Raw genomic sequence first — 24,035 nt, 5'->3', positions numbered from 1 at the left:
GCTCTGCCACTGCTGCTGGAAGGACTCCAGTCCCAGCCTAAAACCACGGGGATACCCACAGGGTCAGCAGACGCCCCTGCACAGTGCACTGAGAGCTGTAGTGACATGGCTGTGGACCACCCTCCTCCAGCTGCTTCTCTGTCACCTCTGAGAGCACCCATGGCCACAGGTGTGGTGGCAGGTTTTACAGCACAGTCTGTGGGACAGCTCCAGGCAGCCAGCAGCGCTCAGCAGGTACAGCTCAGCTACAGCGCAGCAGTCCGGGGGCTCCAGTTCCTCCTGCAGCTGCTGGAAGAAATGCTGTGTGGCCAGCAGGGACGTCTTCTTCTGGCTACTGCTATGGGTCCCACTGCCATGGCTCTCCTGGTAGATTTGAGCCACAATATGGCTGTAGTGAGTCAGTGTGGGAACCAGGAGGACACCAAAGTGTTGCAGGAGATCTCCAAAGGCAGCCACATGGGGGTGAAGCATGAGGAGGTTGGGGTAAAAGTCAGCCTCGTCCAGGAGTGATGTCATCACCCGGCGTGGCCTGGCCATGTCCCATGCCTTGGCCAGCACCACAGGCAGCTCAGCAAGGTGTTCTGTGTGTCCACCTCTTTCAGATGGGTCTGCAGGAAGCTGTACATGCTATGCAACACCCTGCCACGTGTGCTTACCTGCAGTTGTGTCAAGCAGGCTGTCCTGCACACATGATCCAGCTTGGCCTCCATCAGGGCAGTGGGTATCTCTACAAGGACTCCCATGGCCTTCAGGGACCCCTTCTCAAGTTCAAGGGATTTTGGCAGGATGGTGGCTGATGTCCACACAAGCTGAGCCACATTTTGCCTTAGGAAATGCTCCCTTTCAGAGCCATGGCTTTAGTGGAGTCTGTAAAAGGAGGGTGGAGGTTCATCAAATTTGGGGGGATATCCAGTGGAGGCAGGAATTGGACTGAAGTGCTCTTCCTCAGGAAATCCTCTGACTCAGGATTTCCCAACAGGATTGCACGTTCCTTGAGCTGTAAGAGCCAAAGCGAGAGATGCCAGACTTCAGATGGCTCTTTAAGATGCTCTTTATTGTATCCAGATGATACAGCAATTTACAGGTGGTGGGTCACAAGAGCCTAGCCTACAACTATCAGCTACAGCTGTAGGTTTGTCAGAAGTCAACTTTATTTCTGGTTACATTGTGTTATATACTTTTCTTTTCATGCATAACAACCAATCAAAACCTTTACTATTACCTATAACCTATCACAACTACTAACATTACCATCTTCATGGTATTATTTTCCACTTACAAAAAGTTAGCGTGGTACTGTTTAAGCTAGAAGTTGTTTTTCAGTTTTCTTGCAGTGGAAAATTCTCAGACCATTTTTCTACTTGCAACATTGGCATTCTTGTTTGCCAGTGAAATCTTTTTGCTCAGTAAAAACATCTTTTCTTTGAGGTGGAGTTATCCTTTGCTCTGAGCCATTAAAACCCCTTCCAACTCATATACCCTTTGCCTTCTTAGTTATCCAGTAAGACTGTCTCAGCAATTCTTTTCTTCTAGAGCAAAACTTGCTTTCTTTTCTATTTCTGCTTCACATTCTACATTCAAAGGTCTTTCTGCTCAACATACACATCTGTGAGACCTTCCTGTCAAATCCCTGTCTGTCCCAACACTGAGCATCTCCTGCTGTCAGTCAAGCAGTTGCAGTCAAGCAGCAGGGCAGGTAGCCCAAGTGGCTTCATGTTCCACCTCCTCAGCCACTGCCACTAAATCCTCTACAGAGAGCCTGGTGCAGACCCGTCCCTTAAGGAGGAAGTCTGACACAGCACAAGTTGCCTTGTAGCTAGGCAATTAATTTGGCCACAGATCAGAAATTTGGTTTGATTAGCCTGCTCCAATAAAGAGGCCCTAGGTGAACAATGATAGGATATATTCAAACCCAAACAGAGATCTCCCCCAATGACCTTCCACCCTAGGCAGCAGACACTTCACTGGTCAGAGAGTTGGGCAGTCCAAACTCCTGAACAATCAGTTGTCATGAGCTGAGGGATTCAATCCTTCTATTTAAGAAGGATCTCAAATATAAACTCCATAAAAACTCCAACCCAACCCAATCTATAGCTCTGGGAGAAGGTGACATTAACTGGCTTTTTCCTGGGACTGTAACCCCTGGGCGTGCTGTTTCCCAGTCTGCCCTCAAAGGAATCCACATTTGTTCCCCTGATGGGGATTCTTCAATTATCACCCTTTTAGGAAAAGAACAGAACATCTACCAACTTTTACCAGTCAGAAATGTTATTTTAATTAAAAATTACATGAAAATCTAAGGGGTGGATGTTTTTCTTTTCCAGTGAGTTACTGTGGCATTCAGTGATGTAATGCCATGGGCAAAGAATGAGCTCTTACCCTGTTTTTTTTAAGTGTGTCCAGCCCAAATGAATCAAGAATTTAAAGACATTTAGACTAGTCTCGAAGTGAATTGCTGGGGACAGCCTCCACTTTGTAACTAAAGCAATTACTTATAATTAAAGTTATGTTTATTGCAAACTTGAACCTAGGTGCTGGTAAACTGCCTCAGAAGTCTGTAAAACAATGCAATCTGGAATTAATATATAAATTGCTTGACTCTAAGCTGCATTATCTTCTTCAAAACCAAGATGATCACAGTTGCACCTCCTTGTGAAATCAGACATTGCACAGCTGAAAAAGAGTAATTTGTTTATAAAAGAAACTAAGTTTTGTACTTCAAAAATTTTTAAATTCCTATCTTAGAACTGTTGACATAGGAATTATTTTAACAGCTCTCCACATCTACTTCTGATCTACAGGTGCTCAAGTGGCTGAGGCCAGGGCTTGAGCAAATCTGTATCCTGCAATTATATCATAAAGCCTCACTTCTGATCATGTTCCAGGGAAAGTCTGTGAGTTTCCACTGCTCTGGAAATAAGTGTTTATAGTGTATTTCAATATAATTTGAATATTTATATCTCAGCTACTGAGTTGCTTGTCTGAAAGTTGTTTGTATAAAACAAAGAGCAAGACTGGGAAACAAATCCATTCACTTACTGATAATATAATTTATTCTAAAAACATCCTTCTATTCTTGCCATTTAAGTGATTTGGATATGGAAAAAAACAGCATGTTTAAATATATTACATATAAGATAGTGTTCATAAAATAGGGAAGGAGAATGGTGATATCCCTTATGATAGGTGATTTAACACATTTTATAGACAAATGATGTCATACTGGTATGCAGTACAGACCTGTTTCAGATACAATTATTCTCTTGTTTTTATCTTAAACAGAACACCCTGGTTGTTTGGTCAGAAGAGAACTATAATTTAGCATAGTTCTCTTGAGTTTTCAAGAAAGAGGTGTCTGTGCTGAAATTTGAGGAAGAATTTGCCAGGTACACTTAATCTCATACATTCTGCTTCTTCCAGATATTTTAGCACTTTCTGTGACTTTTCGTATTTGTGCATCTTTCTTAAAGCTGCTTGTAAAATAAACAAATATTCACTGTTATTTTCTGTGGCTTTTCTGTGATGAGCTACTGGTGGTGCCAGTGACATTTTTTTAGTGTTAGATATACAAAAAGGCAGACTCGGCTTACCATCTTCAAAGACACATCTGTCCCTTCGAAGTAAGATTTGACAGATAAGTTGCTAAACTGACCTGGAAAGATATGACTTGGCAGTCAACTTATTTACACCATAAAAGTCCAGCATACTTTCCATACAACTAGATTCTTTCTTTCCTTCGCTTTCCCCTTTCCTCCCCTTTTTCCTCCAAAGCACTGGTACTGTGCCGAGACGCAGAGCTGCCGCCACAGCCGGCCCAGGGGACAGCTCGGCCGCTGTGCAGAGGCTGTCAGGGCCCGGCTGCAGGCCACGGACGGGACGGCGAGGCTGGCCCGGGCCCGCCCCCGGCGGAGAGCGGCTCTGTGCGCCCGGGCCAGGGGCGAGGCCGGCGCCGGAAGGGCGGTTCGGTTCCGGGCCGCGCGGCGTTATGGAGTCGCTGTGGCGGCTGAAGCGGTTCGACGCTTTTCCCAAGACCCTGGAAGACTTTCGGGTCAAGACGTGCGGAGGAGCCCTGGGTGAGCGGGGCGGGGGGGGGCTGCGGGCGGCCGGGGGCCTTCAGCGGGCGGGCCCTCGTCAGCGGCTCTGGGCCGCGGGGCTGACGGTGGTTCTCCTCTCCCTGGCAGTGACGGCTGTTAGCGGGCTCATCATGGTGCTGCTTTTCTTCTCGGAGCTGCAGTACTACCTCACCAAGGAGGTGAGTACCGCCGATGTGGCGGCAGCTGGCCCAGCTCCCCCGGTGGTGGCTCCTCGCCTCTGCCCTCGCCGGGTCGTCCCCCGGTCTGCCCAGGCGGCAGCTTCGCCCCCACAGACCGGGTATTGTTCGCGGTATTGTTCTGTGCCCTGGCCGGTGGCCGCGGCGGTGGGAGCGGGCTGCCCTCCCCGGCTTGTGCGTCCCGCTGGGACGGTGTAGCGTCTCGCCGCCTGCGAGCAGCCGTGCGCTGCGGTGCTGAAACGTGCCGAGCGGTGCCGAGCCGTGCTGAACCATACCCTGCAGTGCCGTGCCGAGCCATGCCGTGCCAAGAAGGGAAGCAAGCGCTGAACCCCTGTTCCCTCCCCACGTTTCAGAGATTCCTCAGTTATTTAACAGTATTGCAAATGGAGTGTGCTGGGCTGTGCCTAGCAGCGGCTCGGCTGTCTGGCAAATCTCTTCTGTCTTAAAAATCAGCTTCTGGGCCACAGCACCGAGGGAAAGGGGTCTTTTGATTTGCTTCCAAGTAAAATGGGACTCTGTTTTTCCTTTGTTCCCAGGTTCATCCAGAGTTGTACGTTGACAAATCAAGGGGAGATAAATTGAAGATCAATCTAGATGTTATTTTTCCACATATGCCTTGTGCTTGTGAGTAAGACTTCTGAATGCTGATGATAATTTTCGTCCTTGGCAGGGACTCAAGAGGCTCGGTGTGCCCATAACAAATGTATGTTTATAGATCACTTTCCTTGCGCACTGGTTTCAGATTTGAGCATTGATGCAATGGATGTAGCAGGAGAGCAGCAGCTGGATGTAGAGCACAATCTATTTAAACAACGTTTGGATAAAGCTGGCAATCGTGTAACTCCAGAGGCTGAGAGACATGGTAAGATGCTGTTGTGCCTGTCCTGGGTGGATGCTCTGTTAGTCTGTCCACTGTATGCCTGTTTTGAGATTTGTGGGGACAAGTGACAGCTCTAGAGTGTTTAAGTGCCACAAAGTCTTGAAGACCTTGTAGCATGCAGATCTGTTAAACTACTCTTACACTCAGTACTTTTGCAAGGAAATATTTGAAGATTTCCTTGAAGAAAGGAAGCCAAGTCCCTCTGAAATTAGGACAAGGACCCATGGATGCATTTGAGGAATAAAGTTGAACAGTTGGCAGTCTTTTGGGATTAGAAATTAAGCTGCTGTTCTTGCAAAACGTAGCTTTGGTTGTATCTTTAAATCACAGTGGGTGAATAAATGGGACTGCATGGTTTAAGGAAAGAGCCTTTCTCTAGGGAAGGCTCCAGTGATTTAACCTTTAAGCGTAAACTTGCACCTTACTCCATCAACTTTGTGTGTGCTAACACACACCTGATAAATATATGTGAGTTGATCTATTGTTTGCAAGCTGTAATAAGTGATCCTTGGCTGCATAAACCTCTCCTCTACATTTTTACATCTTATGACTCGTTCTTTGATGCAAACCAGAAAGATTTCTGACAAAGCATTTCAATCGAGCAGTAATACTGTTCTGACTTTTCCTTTCCAAAACATGAGTTACTTACTCACTTTTCTGAGAGTCAGTGTAGTTCTGCGTAACAACATGACCAAATTTTTAGCTTTGTATCGCTTCAGATTTAACATTTCTGTTGTTGACATTGAAAGGCTAAACTAAGCCAAGAGTTGAACAATTCACAGGCACAAGGATTTCTCCAGTTGTCATAGGAATGTAGTGATAGTGTTCTTCCTACTGTGTCACTTAGCAGCCTCCACCAGTTGTGACTTTTATAAATTCACTCGTACTGGTTGGGTCTACTTAAGATATGTTTTAGCAAAGCCTTTATACAAGTAACGTTTGATGCTCCAGCAAGGCTTGCAGATAGCCAGTTCTTTTCATGGAGGCTGTTCTTTAGAGGACAGATAATATGTTCCTTCTTGGTCTTACTTCACACCTCAGCTGGCTACATACATACCATTTCAGGTGGGCACTGGGTGCAAGATGTGCAGCAGCAGATTGTGTGTGGAATAGTCACGCATACTATAGATCAAGAGTACACGACAGAGTTTCTGGATGTGTCTCATCACTTTGAATCCTCTTTTGTCTTAGAGCTGGGAAAAGAAGAAGAAAAAGTGTTTGATCCAAATTCTTTGGATGCTGATCGCTGCGAGAGCTGTTATGGGGCAGAGTCAGAGGACATTCGGTAACCTTTACATCTTTTTCCTGTCTTCTTAGTGCTTGAATCCAGGTGTGTTATATGCATTTTTTTTCCAAATATCTGTGAAGGTTTGTGCAGTGAAATCCTGCTCTTAGGTACGTGTTCAGTGATAAGAGCTGTTGTGGTTTGGCTATGCCTTTGGAAACTGCACTCAAGATTGTTGAGAAGGTGCATATGTGGGTTGTTTGGATTGTCTACATGCCTGTTTAAGCAGTACAAAAATTGTATCTCAGCAGACAAGAGATTTTCTGGGCTTGTTTGGTGTCCAGAGCATACATGTTTAAATGTTACATGAGCTATCTTGATGTAAAACCTGATTATGCCCTCGCCTTCTTATTTCTGCTGCTGGCATTGCATTCTTACAGGAGCAAAGACCAGACATCTATGGCTCACAAAAACAACAGGTGTCTCTTTGTATTTCTCATTCCTCCTAACAGGAAATTACTTTAAGAGTGGATCTATGATAGTCCGTATAGGTTCTGGACTAATCTTGATATTTTTGTCTCAGTGGTAACTTGATTTGTCCCATCTGTCAAGTTGTGTCCTTTCCCAGAGATGTTTTCATCTTGAGGGATTCATAATTTCCACCTTCAACAGCAGGAATTACTTCACAATGTCCAGCAAAACATGAAACCAAGGAAGAAACCTGAGTTTTTTTTCTGATAAACAAGGTATTTTCCACAGGTAGAAAAGTACAAAGAAAATTTGCAGTTAAGCCCCCCTTTAAACCAATGTCTTGGCCTAAAAACAAAGAAAAGGAGCAGTAGACACAAGCAGATGCTTTGTTAACATCAGGAAGTTCCGATCTGCTCATAAATGTGGGACACTGATGCTGTTTTTGTGGCAGATTTCTTTGCCAAGGGCTGCCTTGGCTGTGTAAATGGCCAGGCAGAACCCTCTTCAGACTCCAGTCCTGCTTTCAAACAGCGCACCAAAACATCTCCAAACCTCAAAAGGCACATCAAGAAGGTCAATCACAGTCAGGAGCATTAAGCCACTTTTCAAGATCAGTCCCCAAAGTTTGTGTTGTTGCTTTGTTGAAGAGGTTTCTGTCAAGGATTCAAGTCCTGAGCTGGAGCATCTCTTCTTAATGATAAAGATGGTAAGATGGTGCTTGTGCTTTTTGCAGGTGTTGTAATACTTGTGATGATGTCAGAGAAGCATACAGGCGGCGAGGCTGGGCCTTCAAGAACCCAGATAGCATAGAGCAGTGCAAGAGGGAAGGGTTTAGCCAGAAGATGCAAGAGCAGAAGAATGAGGGCTGCCAAGTGTATGGTTTCCTAGAGGTCAACAAGGTGAGAGAGAGGTTTTGCTGTGAACCTGCTGCATGATGGTGAGGACTGTGAAAAGGCAGGGTTGGGGCATTCCTCTCCTTTTCCAGCTTTAGGTGCTTGCAAGACTGTCATAGAACAACCTCTGAGATCAGCAACATCTTTGTGCTTGTCATGGGGTTCAGGGGGACAGTCAGGAAGAGCAGTGGGAAAGAGGCTATTTCTGGTTTTAGTTCTGTGGGCTGGTAGGAAATCATGGCAGATGGAGAAGTTTGCTTTTTCCTCCCACCTGGAGGAAAGTCTTTTTGCTGAGATTCCTGGAGAAGAGGCAGCTTCTTTAAGCTTGAATTGTTCCACCTGCCCTTCTGGTCTTAAATCAGTGGCCACGAGTGGATGCTGGAAATAGCAGTAACCAACAGCTTGCCTGCAGAGGTGTTGGAGACAGTGAAATGTTACCTTCTTTAGAAAATCCATGGAAAGCAAGGCTATTTGAGTTGGGTGTCTGAAGCTGAAAATGCTGAAATGCTCAGAGACGTGCTTTTCACAAGTGATGTATGAAAATACACAAGATGCACCAGGTAACTGTGTGACCTGTCATTTTGCAGGTTACCCCCACAAACATAGGTTACATACCCAAGTATGTAACCCATATATAACATATATTACATATATGTAACCCAATCATACCCATACCTTCTAGAAGAAGTCAGACTCAGGCTATTTTTTTTAACTTCAAACTCTGTTTTTCTCTTTTTGTTTTTTTTTTTTTTTTAAATACCTAATGCATTCTTCCTGGAGATCAGTCTTTATTTTTAGAAAGTACTTGGACTTACAAATCCAGACATTGTAATTTGAGTATCATCATAGATATTGAACTGTTATGGGACCCTCTCTCACAATATATGATGAGCAGGAAGATTCCAAGGGGCATACTGGATTGTGTGATTGTACTGATTGATGAATTGTCCAAATGTGAGTGTCACAGGTGAAGTTTCTGAGGCCTTTTTTTAGGCACCTGGAATTTTGCCCATCTTCATTCTCAGCAGGTCTACAGTTAACATAAGGCATTGGTTTGATGTATCAAAGGTGTAATATAGTACATGAGCTTGGAACATTCACATCTTCCAGGGCAGTGTATGTGATTGCTAGTAAGTGTCAGGGAAGATTGGCACCTAATGTCCATATCCCTTTCAGAGTGCAGGGTGAAATGTTACCAGTTTCTTTTGCAGATATTTTGGGGGTTGGGTCTTGACTTGTTTTGGGACAGGGGTTTGGTAGATTGCGTGCTTTATTTTTGCATGCTCTTATTTTCATGGTATGTACATTGGATCACTGCTGATTGTTGTTATGTTTTCTTAGCTGTTCACTTTCTCCTCTTCTTTTCTTTGATACTGTTTAGTATTTTCTGAAGGAGCAGTTAGTTCCCTCCTTGGAGTTAATTCTTCTCATTTTTATGTCCACTAAATAATCTGCATAAAAGAGCTGTTACCTACATCAGTATTTAATTATGGCTTTCAGCATCACTGCTGGTAATGAACAAGGGAAATTCATACCTCTTGTAGGATAATGTCTGCTGCTACTGTCACCTGTGAAAATGAGCTGGTTGCTGTCTGAACACCTGTACAACTGCTTTACTTACATACATTCAGACGACTTAATGAAAGGTTACTCTCTCCTGCAGGTAGCTGGAAATTTCCACTTTGCACCAGGAAAAAGTTTTCAACAGTCTCATGTACACGGTAAAGTATTTTCTTTTCCTGCTTCTTGGACCTTTTGGTTTCAAGTGTGTCTGACATTTTTCCTTTAGTATGTTTGCATCACTGTCTGTAGTAACAACATCACTGGTTCAGTGGGGAGGACATTGGTGAAGTTTTGTTACAGTGGTTTAGAACTATCATGGACAAACAGAAGAGTGGTTTCTAGGGATGCTGCCATCTGGATGTGGAAGAGCTTGGCAGAGAGCATTTCTGGGCAGTCTCTCAGTTCTGCAAAACTTTGCTGCTCTGCAGTCAAACAACCTCAAGTGAAGGTTTTAGTCCAGGATCTGACTACCAGTACCTCTGGAAGGAATATTTTCCTCTATTCATGAGTTTCAGAGTAAAATTTAACTTGTGAAGGACTTCCTTGAGTGTATATATATAAATATAGTGTGGCCGGAACAGTAGTGGTAGTATACAAAATCATGGAATGGTTTGAGTTGGAAGGGACCTTTAAAGGCCATGTAGTTCAACCCCCCTGCAATGAGCAAGGACAGCTTCTACTAGAGCAGGTTGCTAAGAGCCCCATCCAGCCTGGCCTTGAATGTTCCCAGGGACTGGGTGTCCCAGCTCTCTGGGCAACCTGTGCAAATTCCTCATCACCTTCAACATATACAATTCCTTATATCTGGTCTGAATCTACACTCTTTTAGTTTAAAAGCATTGCCCCATGTCCTGTTGCAACAGGCCTTGTTAAAATGTCTGTTCCCAACTCTTAATGTTCCCTTTAGGTATTGGAAGGGGCTCTAAGGTCTTCCCTGAGCCTTCTCCAGGCTCTTCCAGCCTCTCTTCATAGCAGAAGTTCTCTGGTACATTTTAAATGGTTGCTTGAGCATGTATCAGTCCATTAGCTATCTAGGGGGTAATTTTGTATGGCCTAGAAAGCACACTAGCTTAGATGTTACTCTTCCCCTTTTTGGTATGAACTTTAAATGCTACTCTACCTGAATCTCTTCATCTTTTCTTTGTAAGGATATGAACATTTCTCTTTTCTCTCCTACTCTGCTTGTTTTCCCAGTGCATGCTGTCGAGATTTTGTGTTGCTGTATCCTTTTTTTTACTCAGAACTACAGAACTAACAATTTTTGTTATTTGCTGAGCCCATAAATCATCTCTGGAAGGACCTGTTGATCTAGGCTGGGATTTGAGATTTCCAGGAAGCTAAAAGGATAGGTATGCCAGGTCATTCTTCTGTGGTAAATGAGGTGGAAAAGGTTGAGAATCTTTGTCTTAAATTAAATGTCTCCATGTCGGAGATAATGTTTTAGCAAGTGTTTAATAACTGCACTGTGCAGCTGATGTGCTTGAGGGGAATGTGCTTACATATTAGAGCAACTTCTGCCTTTTCAAGTCAGGTGAGAGAACTATCTCAGTCTCATTTGTACAATACATTAGAGAATACCTCCTGAGAATTCATGTAGCCAGCTGATCTGTGAGTAGTAGTAGTATGAGTGAGTAGGACTTTTACAAGGGTTAGTAAACCATTGGATTTTTCTAAGGGTAATCATGGCAGTTGCAGGTTGAAATGTGATGTTTTGAGTCACTAACATCTGGCAGGGGGCTCAGACTCTCAGCTTTGTTCACTCCTTCTCTTAACTGCAGCATTTTCTATGTTACTCCCTGCCTCATTCCCCTCTTTACAACACATCTTTGTCACTTCCATCTTCCTGCCACTGTTCCTGTAAGATATTTTCCTCCATAAAATTCGGCCTCAGTTTGAAAAGCGGTGTCCTATCAAACCTTGGAGCAATGTGTTTGGGTAGCAGTCTTTGGTTTCTTGGAACCTTCACATGTTTATTGACAGAGTCCTGAGTAGCTGTTAGTGCTATTAATCCTCTTTTAGGGGTTAAGGACTGGATTTTGAAGTTCAAGGAGGCCTTGTGATTGTTCAGGTCAGAAATGCAGGATGGGGAGAATTCTTCAGATAGGCAGTGGTTGTTAAAACTGTGTTACTAAAACTATGAGGAAATCTTGGCTCTGTAAAGCAGACAGAGTTATTGACAAAGTTAAGATGTTTAACAGGTGTCTTTATTTTGTCTGTTAGGTAAGGTTAAGGAAACAAATATTTTTGTTTCTTCAGAAATAAGAGTCTTTGATTCTAGCAGACAGTCTTGTAAAGATCTTCTGTGCTCTTTCCTTGTCTTCTTCCTTATCGTAGCAGGCTAAATAACCTGCTGGTTTATGTTAAGTTAAACATGTATCTGCAATGTACAATATGTACATATGTGCTTAGCATAATCACCAGTGATCAAGGAGAAATAAACCTGTGGGCTAATGGAAGACTGTTTTAGAAACTGAACTGCTTTATTGCAGAATTTTAAATTACTTATTAGAGTGGAGTTTTATAAAAACTATCTAGTTGTGGAAAGCATAGCAGAGCACTCTGGGGATGTTTTGTTTTCAATAGCCTATTAATAGGGGTCACACACAATGCAAATCTAGTATAACATGTTAGTTAATGTCTGGTCCTTCTCAAGTGGTGCCCTGGGATTTCTCTGGTACTGTGCTATTCCTGTAAGTTTTGTCATGCTCACTAGTCCTCAGTACAACTTCACATGTACCAACACGTGTGATTACCTAGGTGATAAAACTGATAAATAATCATGCAAAGGGTTCTAGGAGCACAACTACCAGATCATTCCTCTGCCTCTCTGTGCATCACTGTGCCAGTGCAGCTGTGGGACTAACCTTACTTTGGAGCTGTTCTGACTGGAGTAGCCTCACATAAAGCAAGACTTGCATTTCAGCCTTTCACAGAATCTGAGATGGCTCATGACCAAAAGGTGGGTGGGATAGGAATGAGCTATGGGACTAAAAGCTGGCAGGACAGAGAAAGTTTTATTCCTTTGGTGGTATGAAATCATAGAATATCCCAAGTTAGAAGGGATCCACAAGGGTAATCACATAGGTCCAGTTTAAATGCAGTCCCACCAGAGCCACAATCTCTGTGGAACATTGTTATAACTGAAGGTTAGCCTGCTAGTATCTATACAAAAGGCAGCAAGACTTGACACTTCACTGGCAGCTAAGCCACGGAACTCTTAAGTGCAAATAATAGTGCAGCATGAAACAGCTTGGTGTTGCTAGTAACTGTTAAGAAAAACAGCATAGCAAATGCAAAGGCTACTTCTCATTTCTTTCCTTCCCCTGCCCATCGTCACATATACTTCCAAATTTTTACTAGGAAATTCTGTTTTAAAGCTCATTGCTACAGTTGTCAGCACAGACACACAAATCTGTGTGCTGTCACTGTGCTAGTGGCAGTGACAAGTCTGCACTCCAGTCAGAGACAGCAGAAGGAATATCTGAAGCCAGTGCAACTGAGTTCTTTGAAATGCAGAACCATTGCCTTAATTCCAAGTACTGCAGACTTAGTATCTGAGCTTTTAACTGTGAAATGCAAGGACCTCTCCCAACATCAGAGCCTTAGGAGGAGTGTACTTTAGGGTTAGCATTTCCTTTTCTAACTGTCCATTGTCTGTTTTGCATGCATATCTCTCTGGGTTTAGTAAAGATTTTATATAAATACAAGCACAGCTTCTGGTGGTTTACTGAAAAATGTTAATTGAATAAAAATGTTCACAGCACACTCAAGTAAATGTTTTAAAGGAGAGGCTAGTTGATATCAGATCTTTAGATTATGATGATTTTTAAGGGCACTTGCATGCTGTATTAAAGCATGTGCTCTGCTCAGTTGTTTAGATCTATCATGCCCCTGTGTTTTACAGCAGTGAGGAGTTATGTGTGGCTAGCAACAAAGGTTTCCTTTCTGGCCTCTGGGATCTTGTTTTTGCCTTAGATGAAGAATACATGCAGGTGAGGACTGAATACCTACTCTGAAGTAACCTCAAATTAACTTTACTTTCCTTCATTCAAGCAGTGGCTCTGTGTCAGGAGGGGTATTACAGCAGTTTTATCTTTCACACACCCTACTATGCAAGCAAGAGAGAAACCCAGGCAATTTTCTTGCCATTTTAGATTGTGATGGAAATGAAAGTATCTCCATTATTGTTACAATATGGTAGACAGATATTATTGTTGTGACAATGTGAGCTATATTGTTAACTATTTTTCTGTTACAGTTCATGATCTGCAGAGCTTCGGACTTGATAATGTAAGTGTTGCTAAGGCAGTGTTATAGTTCTCCTAGTCCATTTTCATTCTGGATTTCCCTCCTATTGCCACATTGAGATCCTAGATTGCTGCAGATTTCACTTTATGAGTCTAAGCAGAACCTGGGTCCTACTTTCACAGAGTGTACTGAAATACATTCTGTGACATTTGCATGCTGCTTGGCAAGCCTGTGCCTCTCTTCCTGAGCCTGCCTTTCTCCTTAATCTGTGCTCCACAGTTTCTTAAAATTGATATAGTCACAATTGCTTCTGAATCTGTTGGAGTTTACCTTGTGCTGGGAGGAGAGCAGATGATGCTCATATGTATTGCTCCAAGACAGCTGGTAGCATATGCTTCAATGGCAGGGAGAGAAGTGGGTGGGAGAGCCTGCTCTGTAGATGGGAGGAAAGGGCACTGAGATCTGAGGATTTCCAACAGGAGAAGGAGAAATTCCTTGTCTTGAAGTCTCCTATGAATTAAAAAGAAGAGCAAATGTTTTGGAGTTTGCTGTTAGGACACACATAGAAAGGAAGCACCTGTCTCTATTCTAGAGCCGTGCTCAGAAAAATGTACAAATAATGAGCTTCAGGTCCCTTACCTTGACGCTCATGTGCTTTGCAGCTGTTTGATTTATTAGCATTTCCATTTCAGATCAATATGACACACTATATCAAACATCTCTCATTTGGAAGGGATTACCCAGGCATTGTGAACCCCCTGGATGGGACAGCCGTGACTGCACAGCAAGGTAAAAGTCCACTGAAATAAGTCTCTTTTTAAGTATCTGTATTAATAAGTGTTAGAAGAGAACAGGAGCAAAGTTCCCAGTTTTAACAAAAATCCTGACAGTTTCACATAACTGTGAAATGTGACTCTTCCACCTTGTGCTCTTTCTGGAGCAGCAGTCTCCATTCACCTGGAAGAAATCTGCCAACATGATTGGACTCAGTGACCTTTCTGAAAGATATCTCTGTTCAGTGTTCATGGATGCACAATAGCAGGTACAGAACGTCATTATTAAAGGCCTACCTCAGATATAGGTCAAGGAGAGTCCTGTCTAACTACTACACGCAGTGAGAGAGAACCAAATGATGTAGGTAGGGTAGAGAAAAAAGGTCTAATTGGTAGTTGCTGGAGAGCTGTGGTGTCTGCCTGACCTTGCCATACCAAACAGTAAGCTTGAAAAACTTCAGTGAAGTTGAAATATTGCTGATCTTTTCTAGATAGCTTCAGATTTGTTGGCTTGAGAATGAAAGGCCGTTTTTTCCTCATGCTGCTGCTGTGCTTGAGTTTGTTTCCACAAGCCTGCTTTTTTATGAAAGGTCCTTTACATGCCACTGCAGAGTTATATTTTTTAGATCCGCTGAACTCTGAAAAGCTTGTCTTTGAAATTAATTGGATGTAATAAAGTTTGGAGAAAGTAGTCATTTGCTTTGAAGTGATAGGATTGTTAGTCGTACTGAATCTGTTCTTACAAGTTTTCTACTATTGATTTGGATCCTTGTATCCAATCACAGGATGGCTTTAAAAAAAAAGTACAGAAAATTAAAAGGCATCATAATGTTCAATACAGTTATGATGCTGTAGTTATTCTGTGGAGTAACAAGCCATCTGAGAGGGAGGACCTGTAGCTGACTGGTAAATTTCTACATAAATTCAATCTTTTCATCTTGAGCCTCAGGGAACCGCTTGGTAAATTCTTGAAGAATTTGTTCTGAAGACATGCTCCAGTAAAGAAGTAGGAGCAGTAGATTGCAGGTCAAATTTATGTTTATTGCAACTAAAGATACCATATGCAAGACGTACTTCTGCAGCAGAAATGGATTAATAATCTTCTCTAAGATACTTCACAGAAGATAGGTTTTTTTCTTGCATTGTATTATCCGTAAGAGAACTAAAGGAACAGGCTGATCTGAGGCAACAGAAGGGATTCTTCTTTTTTTTCTTCATTGGTTCAGATCTTCCTTTTCATCTTCTGATACAATAAATGCCATGCTTCTGCAGGAATAAACTGCAATGTTAATTGAGGTTGATATGAGATATTCATTTAGACCTGAGAATGTTTTCTTAAGGCTGTGTTGTTAAAAATAAGGAATTTTCCTGGACTAGAATTGAATTTGCAAGAAGTTTTATTGGTGAAGCTATAGTAAGTTTGTATAAGGTTTTCCATTTAGTCAAGGCCAAAATGCCACGAGTTTCAGTTTTGGTTGGAGCAGAAATGAGATTCAGTTGGGCAAAACGAAGACACATTTCAGACATTAACTTTACTGTTCTTGAAAACCTCCAGCAGTTTTTGTGCAGAAAGATGTACCTGACAAGCTGAACAAAACCAGTTTGTGTCTACCTGACCTGTCAGTGAAAAGCTTCCAGCTTATTGCTGGATATTAATTGTGTCTCTCTTTGTCTTTGCTTATAGCTTCCATGATGTTTCAATATTTTGTCAAAGTGGTCCCCACTGTGTATAGGAAAGTAGATGGTGAAGTAAGTACCTTTTTTCCTGTTACTTTGACAAGTGAAAGCCTTCACTTTCTCCTCATATTCTTGATGCTGACAGTAACTGTGGATCCAGATGTGTTGCCAGATGTATACCAGGGGCTGTATTGTACATTCAGTACTTGAGACCCTCAAGTGTGGAATTTGGTAAGGAAACCAGGATAGTATCTTTCTCAGCTTGGATTGTAATTTGTGTCAGATAACTTAGTAGGGATGATAGAGCATAATTTCATTTTATAAAAACCCAGTTTTACTGCTCTAAGAACAGGACTAGTATGAACAATATGTAGAAGAATGGTAGGGCACAGAAGAATGCTGGAGGGTGATCTTCATTTATGTGAAAATAGGCTATCTCTGTCTTTCTCCACTCTCCTGCCTCTGTGTATTGTTTTCCTTTTTCTCGCTCTTGATTATTTATGGCTTTCTGCCATCGGTGCTGTCTTCTGAAGTCCTTGCTTAGCAGGACTGCATTTTGGTAGAGGATGACATAGACTCGGGGTTGAGAGGGACAGCTTGTGCTACTGTGTACCAGCAGAGGCAAAATAGTCCAGCTTAGGTGTGATGCACCCTTCATGCTATACATACTGCAGCTTTAACTGGTAGCCTGTGGTAAAAATAGACCTGACAGCAAATATCTGATCCTGATAGAGTTCTTCATGACTCGTTCTAACCACTGTCAGGCTGCCCACATGCGTGGGGCTACACTGATGTGGGTCACTGAACTCATGTTTTAGTAGCCTTTCTTATTCCCTGTTAGCAAAACAATGTTTGCTGTGTTTGTTTCCTGGTAGGTGGTAAGAACTAACCAGTTCTCAGTTACACGACATGAGAAAATAGCAAACGGGCTGCTGGGGGACCAGGGTCTGCCTGGTGTCTTTGTGCTGTATGAACTTTCACCCATGATGGTGAAGCTGACAGAGAAACACAGGTAAGAGACATTTCATTCTATTTTGTTCATCCTTCATTGATTTTTGTCATTTTGAACAGCTTGAAACTTCATCCTCACTTATATATGACAGTGTAAATGCCTGAAATTTATCCAAGCCCCTTCCCAGCCAGTGGAGAGGAAGAGGTACTTACTGATGCCCTTTCTCTCTGTGTGAACCCTGGTTAGGGATTGGGTTTTTTCTGTTGCTATGTGAAGCATTGTAATCCAGTGTCAAGATGGAAAAGGAAAGTGATGCAAGGAGCAGAAGTGTGATATAATGGTTCTTGATTCACACTTCTGATGGGAAGACTAGATTTACAGAGCTTACCCGTTTTACCAGCAGCACCCACACAGTCCAAATGGTTCCTTACTATGCATTTGCTATAGCTTTTCTACATCTTGCAGCCAGTGTGGAACCTCTTCTTCTCTCTGGGTAATGGCTGTCATGCAGCTGCAGGGGAAGGGAAGGGGTTGTAGCTGTTCAGTCTTTGGGGTTCATAATGGGGGACAGAAAATGTCTATATTTTAAAATGTAGTAACGTGTGGTTAGGGACTGTGTTATGTGACTCTGCTGTGCATTCTCCCTGGGTAGGAATGAATAATGTCTCAGGGATTAAAAATCCATCTTTTAAGTTTGTAAATTCAGTACTTCCTCTTAGTGCTGGTGACTAAAAGTAGCAGCGATGAACTCCATTATGCAGCCAATATGAGTTAATTAATTCTTTAATCTGAGAATTATCAGCTATGAATACTTAGGTATGATGAACATTATTATAATTATTAGTTAATTGTTACGTACCTGACATGGTATCTGAGCTCATGCTGGTTGTTCAAATTCTAGGTCCTTCACTCACTTTCTCACTGGAGTTTGTGCCATTGTTGGAGGCATATTTACAGGTATTGCACCTTCCAATAATTTTGCTTTCTAAAGTGTAAACGTTTACTATCTTACTCTTTCTAAAGTCTGTGTGTCTAGTAGTAAATCCATGTTTGATGAAGGGAGGTGATTTCAGCCTTCAGGAAGCGATACAGCACATTCTGCAGAGCATCAGACTAGTTAGCACTGGAGGCTTACAAGATGCTGTAGATGTTGTAGACCTATTACAGCATTTCATTTTGTTAGAGCTGTAGACCTTTCATAGTATCTCATTTTGATGCTCTGCAGGTCACCTTGATTTCAGACAAAGCTGTTCTTCACTGACCATGTGAAAGTGTCTGTACTTGCATTCTTGGCCAGCTTGGGTCTGTAAGCAGATAGTTGTTTCCATATAGAATCAAAGCAAATAAAATCTGTGAACCCAGGTTGCCATGGGTATAATAGATGTCTTGGAGATATCAAACTGTGCTCCCAGACACAGTGTTCTGCAGGGACTAGATGGAGTCTTCTGAGGAGAGGCTGTTCCTGCAGATCCATCTGAGTGAGTATCTGCACTTCACTTTCAGTGCTGGCATCTGGAATAGCTAATCAGTATCTGCTCAACTTTGTGCATGGGAGCAGCCTTGGTCCAGCCATGCTCTCCAGGTAGTAATCCAGGGTACTCTAGTCAGAGATATGGGTGTTAAGGGCCAGTCTGAAGATGTGGTCAGGGACCTGAGAAGCCAGTTTCTATGTCACATAACATCTGTATCATGTACCTATAACATCATACCTTTATCTGCAAGGTTTTCCCATCATCTGAGGTGCCACAGTGCTCAGTTAACCTGATACTGTTAAACAGAATTTCTGTCTGCAATAAATTTTATCCTGTTTATCTCTCTGATTTGAAAAATCATTAAAAATTACTTTCATGACAAATTGAAGTGCCCTTTAGCACTGACTGGGTTTGTTAGCCAGTTCATGTTTGCTGTCATACACCACATACATACACCATACACCACACTCAGACTCTGTATTCTAGAGATCAAATCAACTGGTTGCCAGTAAGGCCTATTACTTGTACTAGCAGTAGTGTGGCCAACAGGACCAGGGTGGTGGCTGTCCCTGACTGCACACTGGTGATGCACCTTGAATCCTGGGTTCACTTCTGAACCCTTCATGATGAGCAAGACATTGAGGTGCTGCAGCAAGTCCAGAGAAGGAAATGGAGCTGGGGAAGGAGCTGGAATGTAGGTCTGATGAGGAGCAGGCAGGGGTGCTCAGCCTGGAGAAAAACAAGCTCAAGAGGGAACTTCTTGTTCTCTACAACCACATGAAAGGAGGTTGGAGCCAGGTGAGGGTCAGTCTCTTCTTCTGACAGGGTCAGGATGAAAGCAAATAGCCTCAAGTTGCACCAGGGGAGGTTTAGATTGGATATAAGGGGAAAAAAATTTGTCATGGAAAGGGTTGTCCAGCCATGGCACAAGCTGCCCAGGGTAGTGCTAGAGTCACCCTCCCTGAAGGAGTCTAAAAGACATGTAGACATGACACTTAGGGATGTGATTTAGCAGTGGGCTTGGCAGTGCTGGGGACAACTGGATGCTATGACCTTAGAGGTCTTTTCCAACCTAGGTGATTTTGTGCTATTCTGAAGTCACCTCTGTAACAGTGTTAGTGTAGCAGTATTGAATTGATTCCACAAGTAGAGAACTTCAAGGCAAAACAACAATATGAGTCATCTGAAGCATTGCTCAAAGACCAAATATTAAGTCAAATAATTCCATATTATATAGTAATAAACAGAAGATTCAATTCCTATTTCAGCTGCAATGCTTTGTATCATATTGAAATGTATGTCTTTGTATACAGCCAGGTAATCATTTACTTACTCCTTTGATTGAGGTTTTGAATAAAAGAAAGAATATGAAGCTTTATAAAACTGAATCATTGAAAAAACACTCCCTAGCAGCTCCTTGGCAGGAGCTCAAGGTTCCTGTCCTGTGAAAGCCTTGGTTGTTTGGGGTTTGTGGTACAGTAGATCCATTCTGAGTTTTTCTGTGATCACAAACAATCACTGAATGAATAGGCTTCTTCAGGTCTGGAGAGGTTTGGGGAAAATACTGCAGAAAGAATTAAAGGCAGTGATTTATATTGCTTTGTGTCTGGTGGGTGTACATTGCCCTCTCCAATAAAGGGCATCCCTCAAGGGCAGCATATGGTACTTTAAAGATTGCTGTGAAATGAGCAGGAGATGGGAAACTTGCCCTTTGCAAGCTGAATCAAGGCAACAATGTGGTGTAAAGCTCTCCACATCAGTTTCTGCTCCAGATTCTTCTCAGTCATCAGTAAACACACATGGCTCAGCCTGTCTCTTACTTCTGGAAAAAGGATCTTTTCTGGAGAAGCATGATCACTTCTGTCCTGCAGGCTGGGTCTTGTCTGTCCTGAGGAGATGAGGACTTTACTATTCTGAGAAGCAGCAGCAGAACCTTTTTCTCTCTGGTGGACCTGGGATTCCTTTCCAGAGCAGCAGGGTTTGTGTTTTCTTTCCTTGGGAGTTGTTCTCTCTTTGAGGCATGTCTGACTTCATCCTTTTGGTTTTTTTCCTTTTAGTTGCAGGTTTCATTGACTCCTTGATCTATCACTCAGCACGTGCCATCCAGAAGAAAATTGAACTTGGGAAGACAACATAAGTAAGCAATGGCATCGACTCATTTAAAGACAAACAAAACCAAAACAAACAAACAAAAAACAGCAACAAAAAAAACCCTAAGCCTCCAAGGATAACTAAACAGGCTCTTTGAAACACAAGTGATCTTCTGAGAGTACACAGGAGAACAGGTTTGGAATTTCCAGATGGCCCTAACCACTCATATGTTACTGTGCCTGTTACTGTGCCCTCATTCTTTGGCCTTAGTTTGTGGATGGAGCAACTTGAACCTTGCTGCTATAAAAATTAGCTATCATACTGACTCTGTAGACCCTAATGTCAAACTCCTTTTGTGTCAGTCCATGTTCCTCCAGATCTGTTCCCCTTCCCAGCAGAGTTGCTGGAGATACTGCATTCTGTTTGCCTCCAGGAATAATGTACTTTATTTTCAATCCTGTAATGGGTTGAAGTTGTCATCGAATAAGCGTTCTAGCAACACCATCAGGGATTTTAAATTTTTCTTTAAAATGTTTCTGGGTGCTGATGCTGTATGTCAGACCTCCATGAAAATGTGCTGAATCCCATCTGTTCTTATCCAGCCATCCTGGGCTGCATGGGGAGCCTAAGCAGTTGGGATGTGCTTTGTGTGCTGGGGGAGCTTCCAATTGTTCTTCATATGGAAGATGCAGGTTGATATTTCAGCAAAAGAAAGGGTCTGGAATTTTAATTGATTTTTTAATTGGACTTTTTTTTCATTTCCCCTTGATGTATATTTTCAAATAAAGTCCATCCTCTGTTGTTCTGGTAAGGCATGTGGAGAAATAATTAAATTATTTTAACTAATGCTGATACTGAATTGGAAATTAGAATTAAAAGGTACATTGCACTGTGGTAAAGTGCTTGGTATGTGAAACTATATTGGGAGTAATTAGAAAATAACGAGGAAAAAAATGGTGAATTCTTGCCCTATTTGATATAAAACAGATTGATTACTCTTAAATTTCAGATCTGTATTTACTTTGGTATGACTCTAATCTTGGTCCAAGCAATTGGACAGGTGCACGATCAGATGCTGCAGAGAGAAAGCTGTTCTGTAATTCATTTTAAAGCAGGTTTTGCTAGATGATTGGTTCTTTTAGTTGAACTTACCTATGAACCAGGGAGTCTAAAAACTGTTTCAGTTTTTTCTGTTTTTTCAGCTGGGGAGAGAAGCAATTTGTGGTGTGGGTAAGGAGAATGATTATCTTCAAGCAAGAATGTTGAAAAGCAGGTTTGTTTTGAATGTATTTTTTACAAGTATATTTAATGAATCCAGTGGGTCAGGATCACATGGTACTACTACATGAGGAAGGGAGCATAGTATTGGTATGTTCCATCAGGAACAAAAAGTAACCTGAACATCTTCAACTGCTCATCAGTGCACTGAGCTTTGTTACTAAATCTATAAGAATAGTCAGGAGAAGGAAGATGAATGGAAATAATGCAGCAGGAATTTAATCCACAGTAAAACGGTTATCACTGTTACCTGTCAAGGACTGGCTTGTCCTTCATAGGAAAGCAAATTGCTTGTAAACTGGAAAAGCATTGGAGATCGTTGCCCAGAGCACACCTGAGCACCTAAAGAAACATGAAGGGAAGGTGAAGGTGCAATACTTGTATTCATCATGGGAAACTGGAAATAGTGGAGAGAAGAAATCAGACAGAAATGGAGTTTCTACCTGGAGAGGCAGAAAATTAATGAAGGTGGTAGTTAAGTAACACAGGCTTCTGCTATCAGTAGGAAGGATATGAGTACAGGAGTTCTGATTCTTTTAATAGACTGAAAGCCGAAGTAACTAAGAACCATGATAAAGCTGAGTCTGAATCAAGGGTGTTGGTAACTGAAAGTGCTAAAAGACATCCTGCTAACTCTGCTCTGGAGGAGAAAAATGTCCTTTGGGGAGCTCATGGTCTGCAGTCTTGTTCTGTGGGGGATCATGTTCTGCAGGGGTGCCCTTTTCTAAGTTGTAAGGGGTCAAGAAGCAAAGGAAATGATGGTTCACATGTGTTCTCAAAGTTTGACATAAGATCATTTCAGATTTATTTGATTCTGTTGTCTGTCACTGTGTTTGATTTTTCCCTCCTTACTCTTCTTTGATGCATTTAAAAAAATATTCCCTTAGTTAAAGGCTGTAAGAATAAAAGTCTTAGTATAAAAGGACTGGGCCAGTGACAGGGGCATCTTCCCTAAGAACAACTACAAACCTCCCCCAAAAGCCATCTGTGGGTGGAAATACCAGCTCTGTCATGTGGACAGCCACAGTTGAGCAGCTCCTGTTCACCACAACCATGCAGGGCCACACACAGCAGCTCACTGGCTCTGTGATCACCTCCAGCTCCAGCATTTCCCCTTTGTCCCTCCCAACCATCATGGGCAGAACTGTGCCCACCCTATGTCCTGCTAAATGTGACATCGCTGCTGCCATGGGAGAATGGCACCCACAGTACCCAGCTGGTAGGACTAGCACAAGCAGTACTGAAACCCTGCCACCTGTAGTGCCCTTTGGCCCCTGCCTGGCCAAGCAGCCTGAATGGTGTGTCCCAAAACAAAGGTCTGCTGGTCCCAGGCTCATGGTTCTACCAGGCAGGGGTAGCAGGTCACCCTAGCCAGCAGCAAGGATTGGACATTGGTAACACAAGGATCAGACAGCCACCTCCCCCTCACAGGGTTTGAGTTGGCAGATTTCAACCATGGGCATGCCAGGGTTCTGGGAAGACAGGGAGAGACCAAGTCCCTTTAGGTCACCCACCTCAGCACCCAGTCATGAGCATCAATTAGCAACCCATGGCTGGACCTTTTCAGCTGCCCTAAGTTTCCTACCACCTCACAAGTCCTGCAGCGAGGTGGGTCCCACACATCAGCTGTTGGGGCCCAGAGGACATTGAAGAGCTGCAGAATTGGAGCTGGACAGTGGAGCACGGCCTGGAGCTGGACACCACTTGAGGGACCCTGCATGGTCTAGGGGAGTAATCACAGTGGTGGAGCATTAGAACCTCTGCCAGTAAACCAAAGAGAGACAAAGCCCCATTTCTCCTGGCAGAGACCTGGGAAAGGACAGAAAAAACAGATGGGATATTAGGCAAAGGATGCAAAACAGCCCAAGGGGCAGGGTACAAGGTAGACAAAGGGCTAAGCTGGGATCTGTATCCTTTTATCTCCATCATATGTGTTCTTGGCCCTGCCCCACTGCAAACAGATTCAGGGAGCCTGGGAAGACCCACAAGCTCCTGCCCATTGCCTCACTTACCAGCCACCACTGAATCACATCCAAGGAGAGCTCGTGGTCTGCACCCATCAGCAGAAGCCCTGTGGCTGCCTTGTAGTTGAACAACGCAGAGCTGTCGGCAGGGCCAGTGCAGCAGGCAGGCAGTAGGGCTGTGGAGGAGAGAGGGAACCTAACAAGCAGGACCAGTACCATCTGTGAGGGCTCAGAAACACGACCACAGGACCAGCAGCAGGTACGGAGCCAGCACCGCC

The 24,035-nt window shown here is 43.0% G+C and overlaps 1 protein-coding gene across 2 annotated transcripts; it reads left to right on the top strand.

The window, feature by feature from the left end:
- The first annotated feature begins 3,985 nt into the window (after positions 1–3,985).
- ERGIC3 (ERGIC and golgi 3) lies at positions 3,986–22,605 on the top strand. 2 transcript variants are annotated; one of them, XM_062505134.1, is made up of 14 exons: positions 3,986–4,073; positions 4,182–4,252; positions 4,807–4,894; positions 5,013–5,132; positions 6,342–6,435; positions 7,580–7,745; positions 9,403–9,460; positions 13,561–13,592; positions 14,243–14,339; positions 16,008–16,072; positions 16,876–17,012; positions 17,854–17,909; positions 20,482–20,561; positions 21,718–22,605. In XM_062505134.1, the coding sequence occupies exons 1-13, from the start codon at positions 3,986–3,988 to the stop codon at positions 20,559–20,561; spliced, it is 1,152 nt and encodes a 383-aa protein (XP_062361118.1). In that variant the 3' UTR covers positions 21,718–22,605. The 2 variants fall into 2 exon arrangements, with proteins under 2 accessions (XP_062361118.1, XP_062361119.1); XM_062505135.1 differs by lacking the exon at positions 21,718–22,605 and adding an exon at positions 10,497–10,517 and having other exon boundaries at positions 20,482–21,661.
- The last annotated feature ends 1,430 nt before the right edge of the window (positions 22,606–24,035 follow it).

Source organism: Cinclus cinclus, chromosome 18 (assembly GCF_963662255.1).
Source record: "Cinclus cinclus chromosome 18, bCinCin1.1, whole genome shotgun sequence".
NCBI lineage: Eukaryota > Metazoa > Chordata > Aves > Passeriformes > Cinclidae > Cinclus > Cinclus cinclus.
This window is presented reverse-complemented; position numbering and strand designations above follow the sequence as displayed.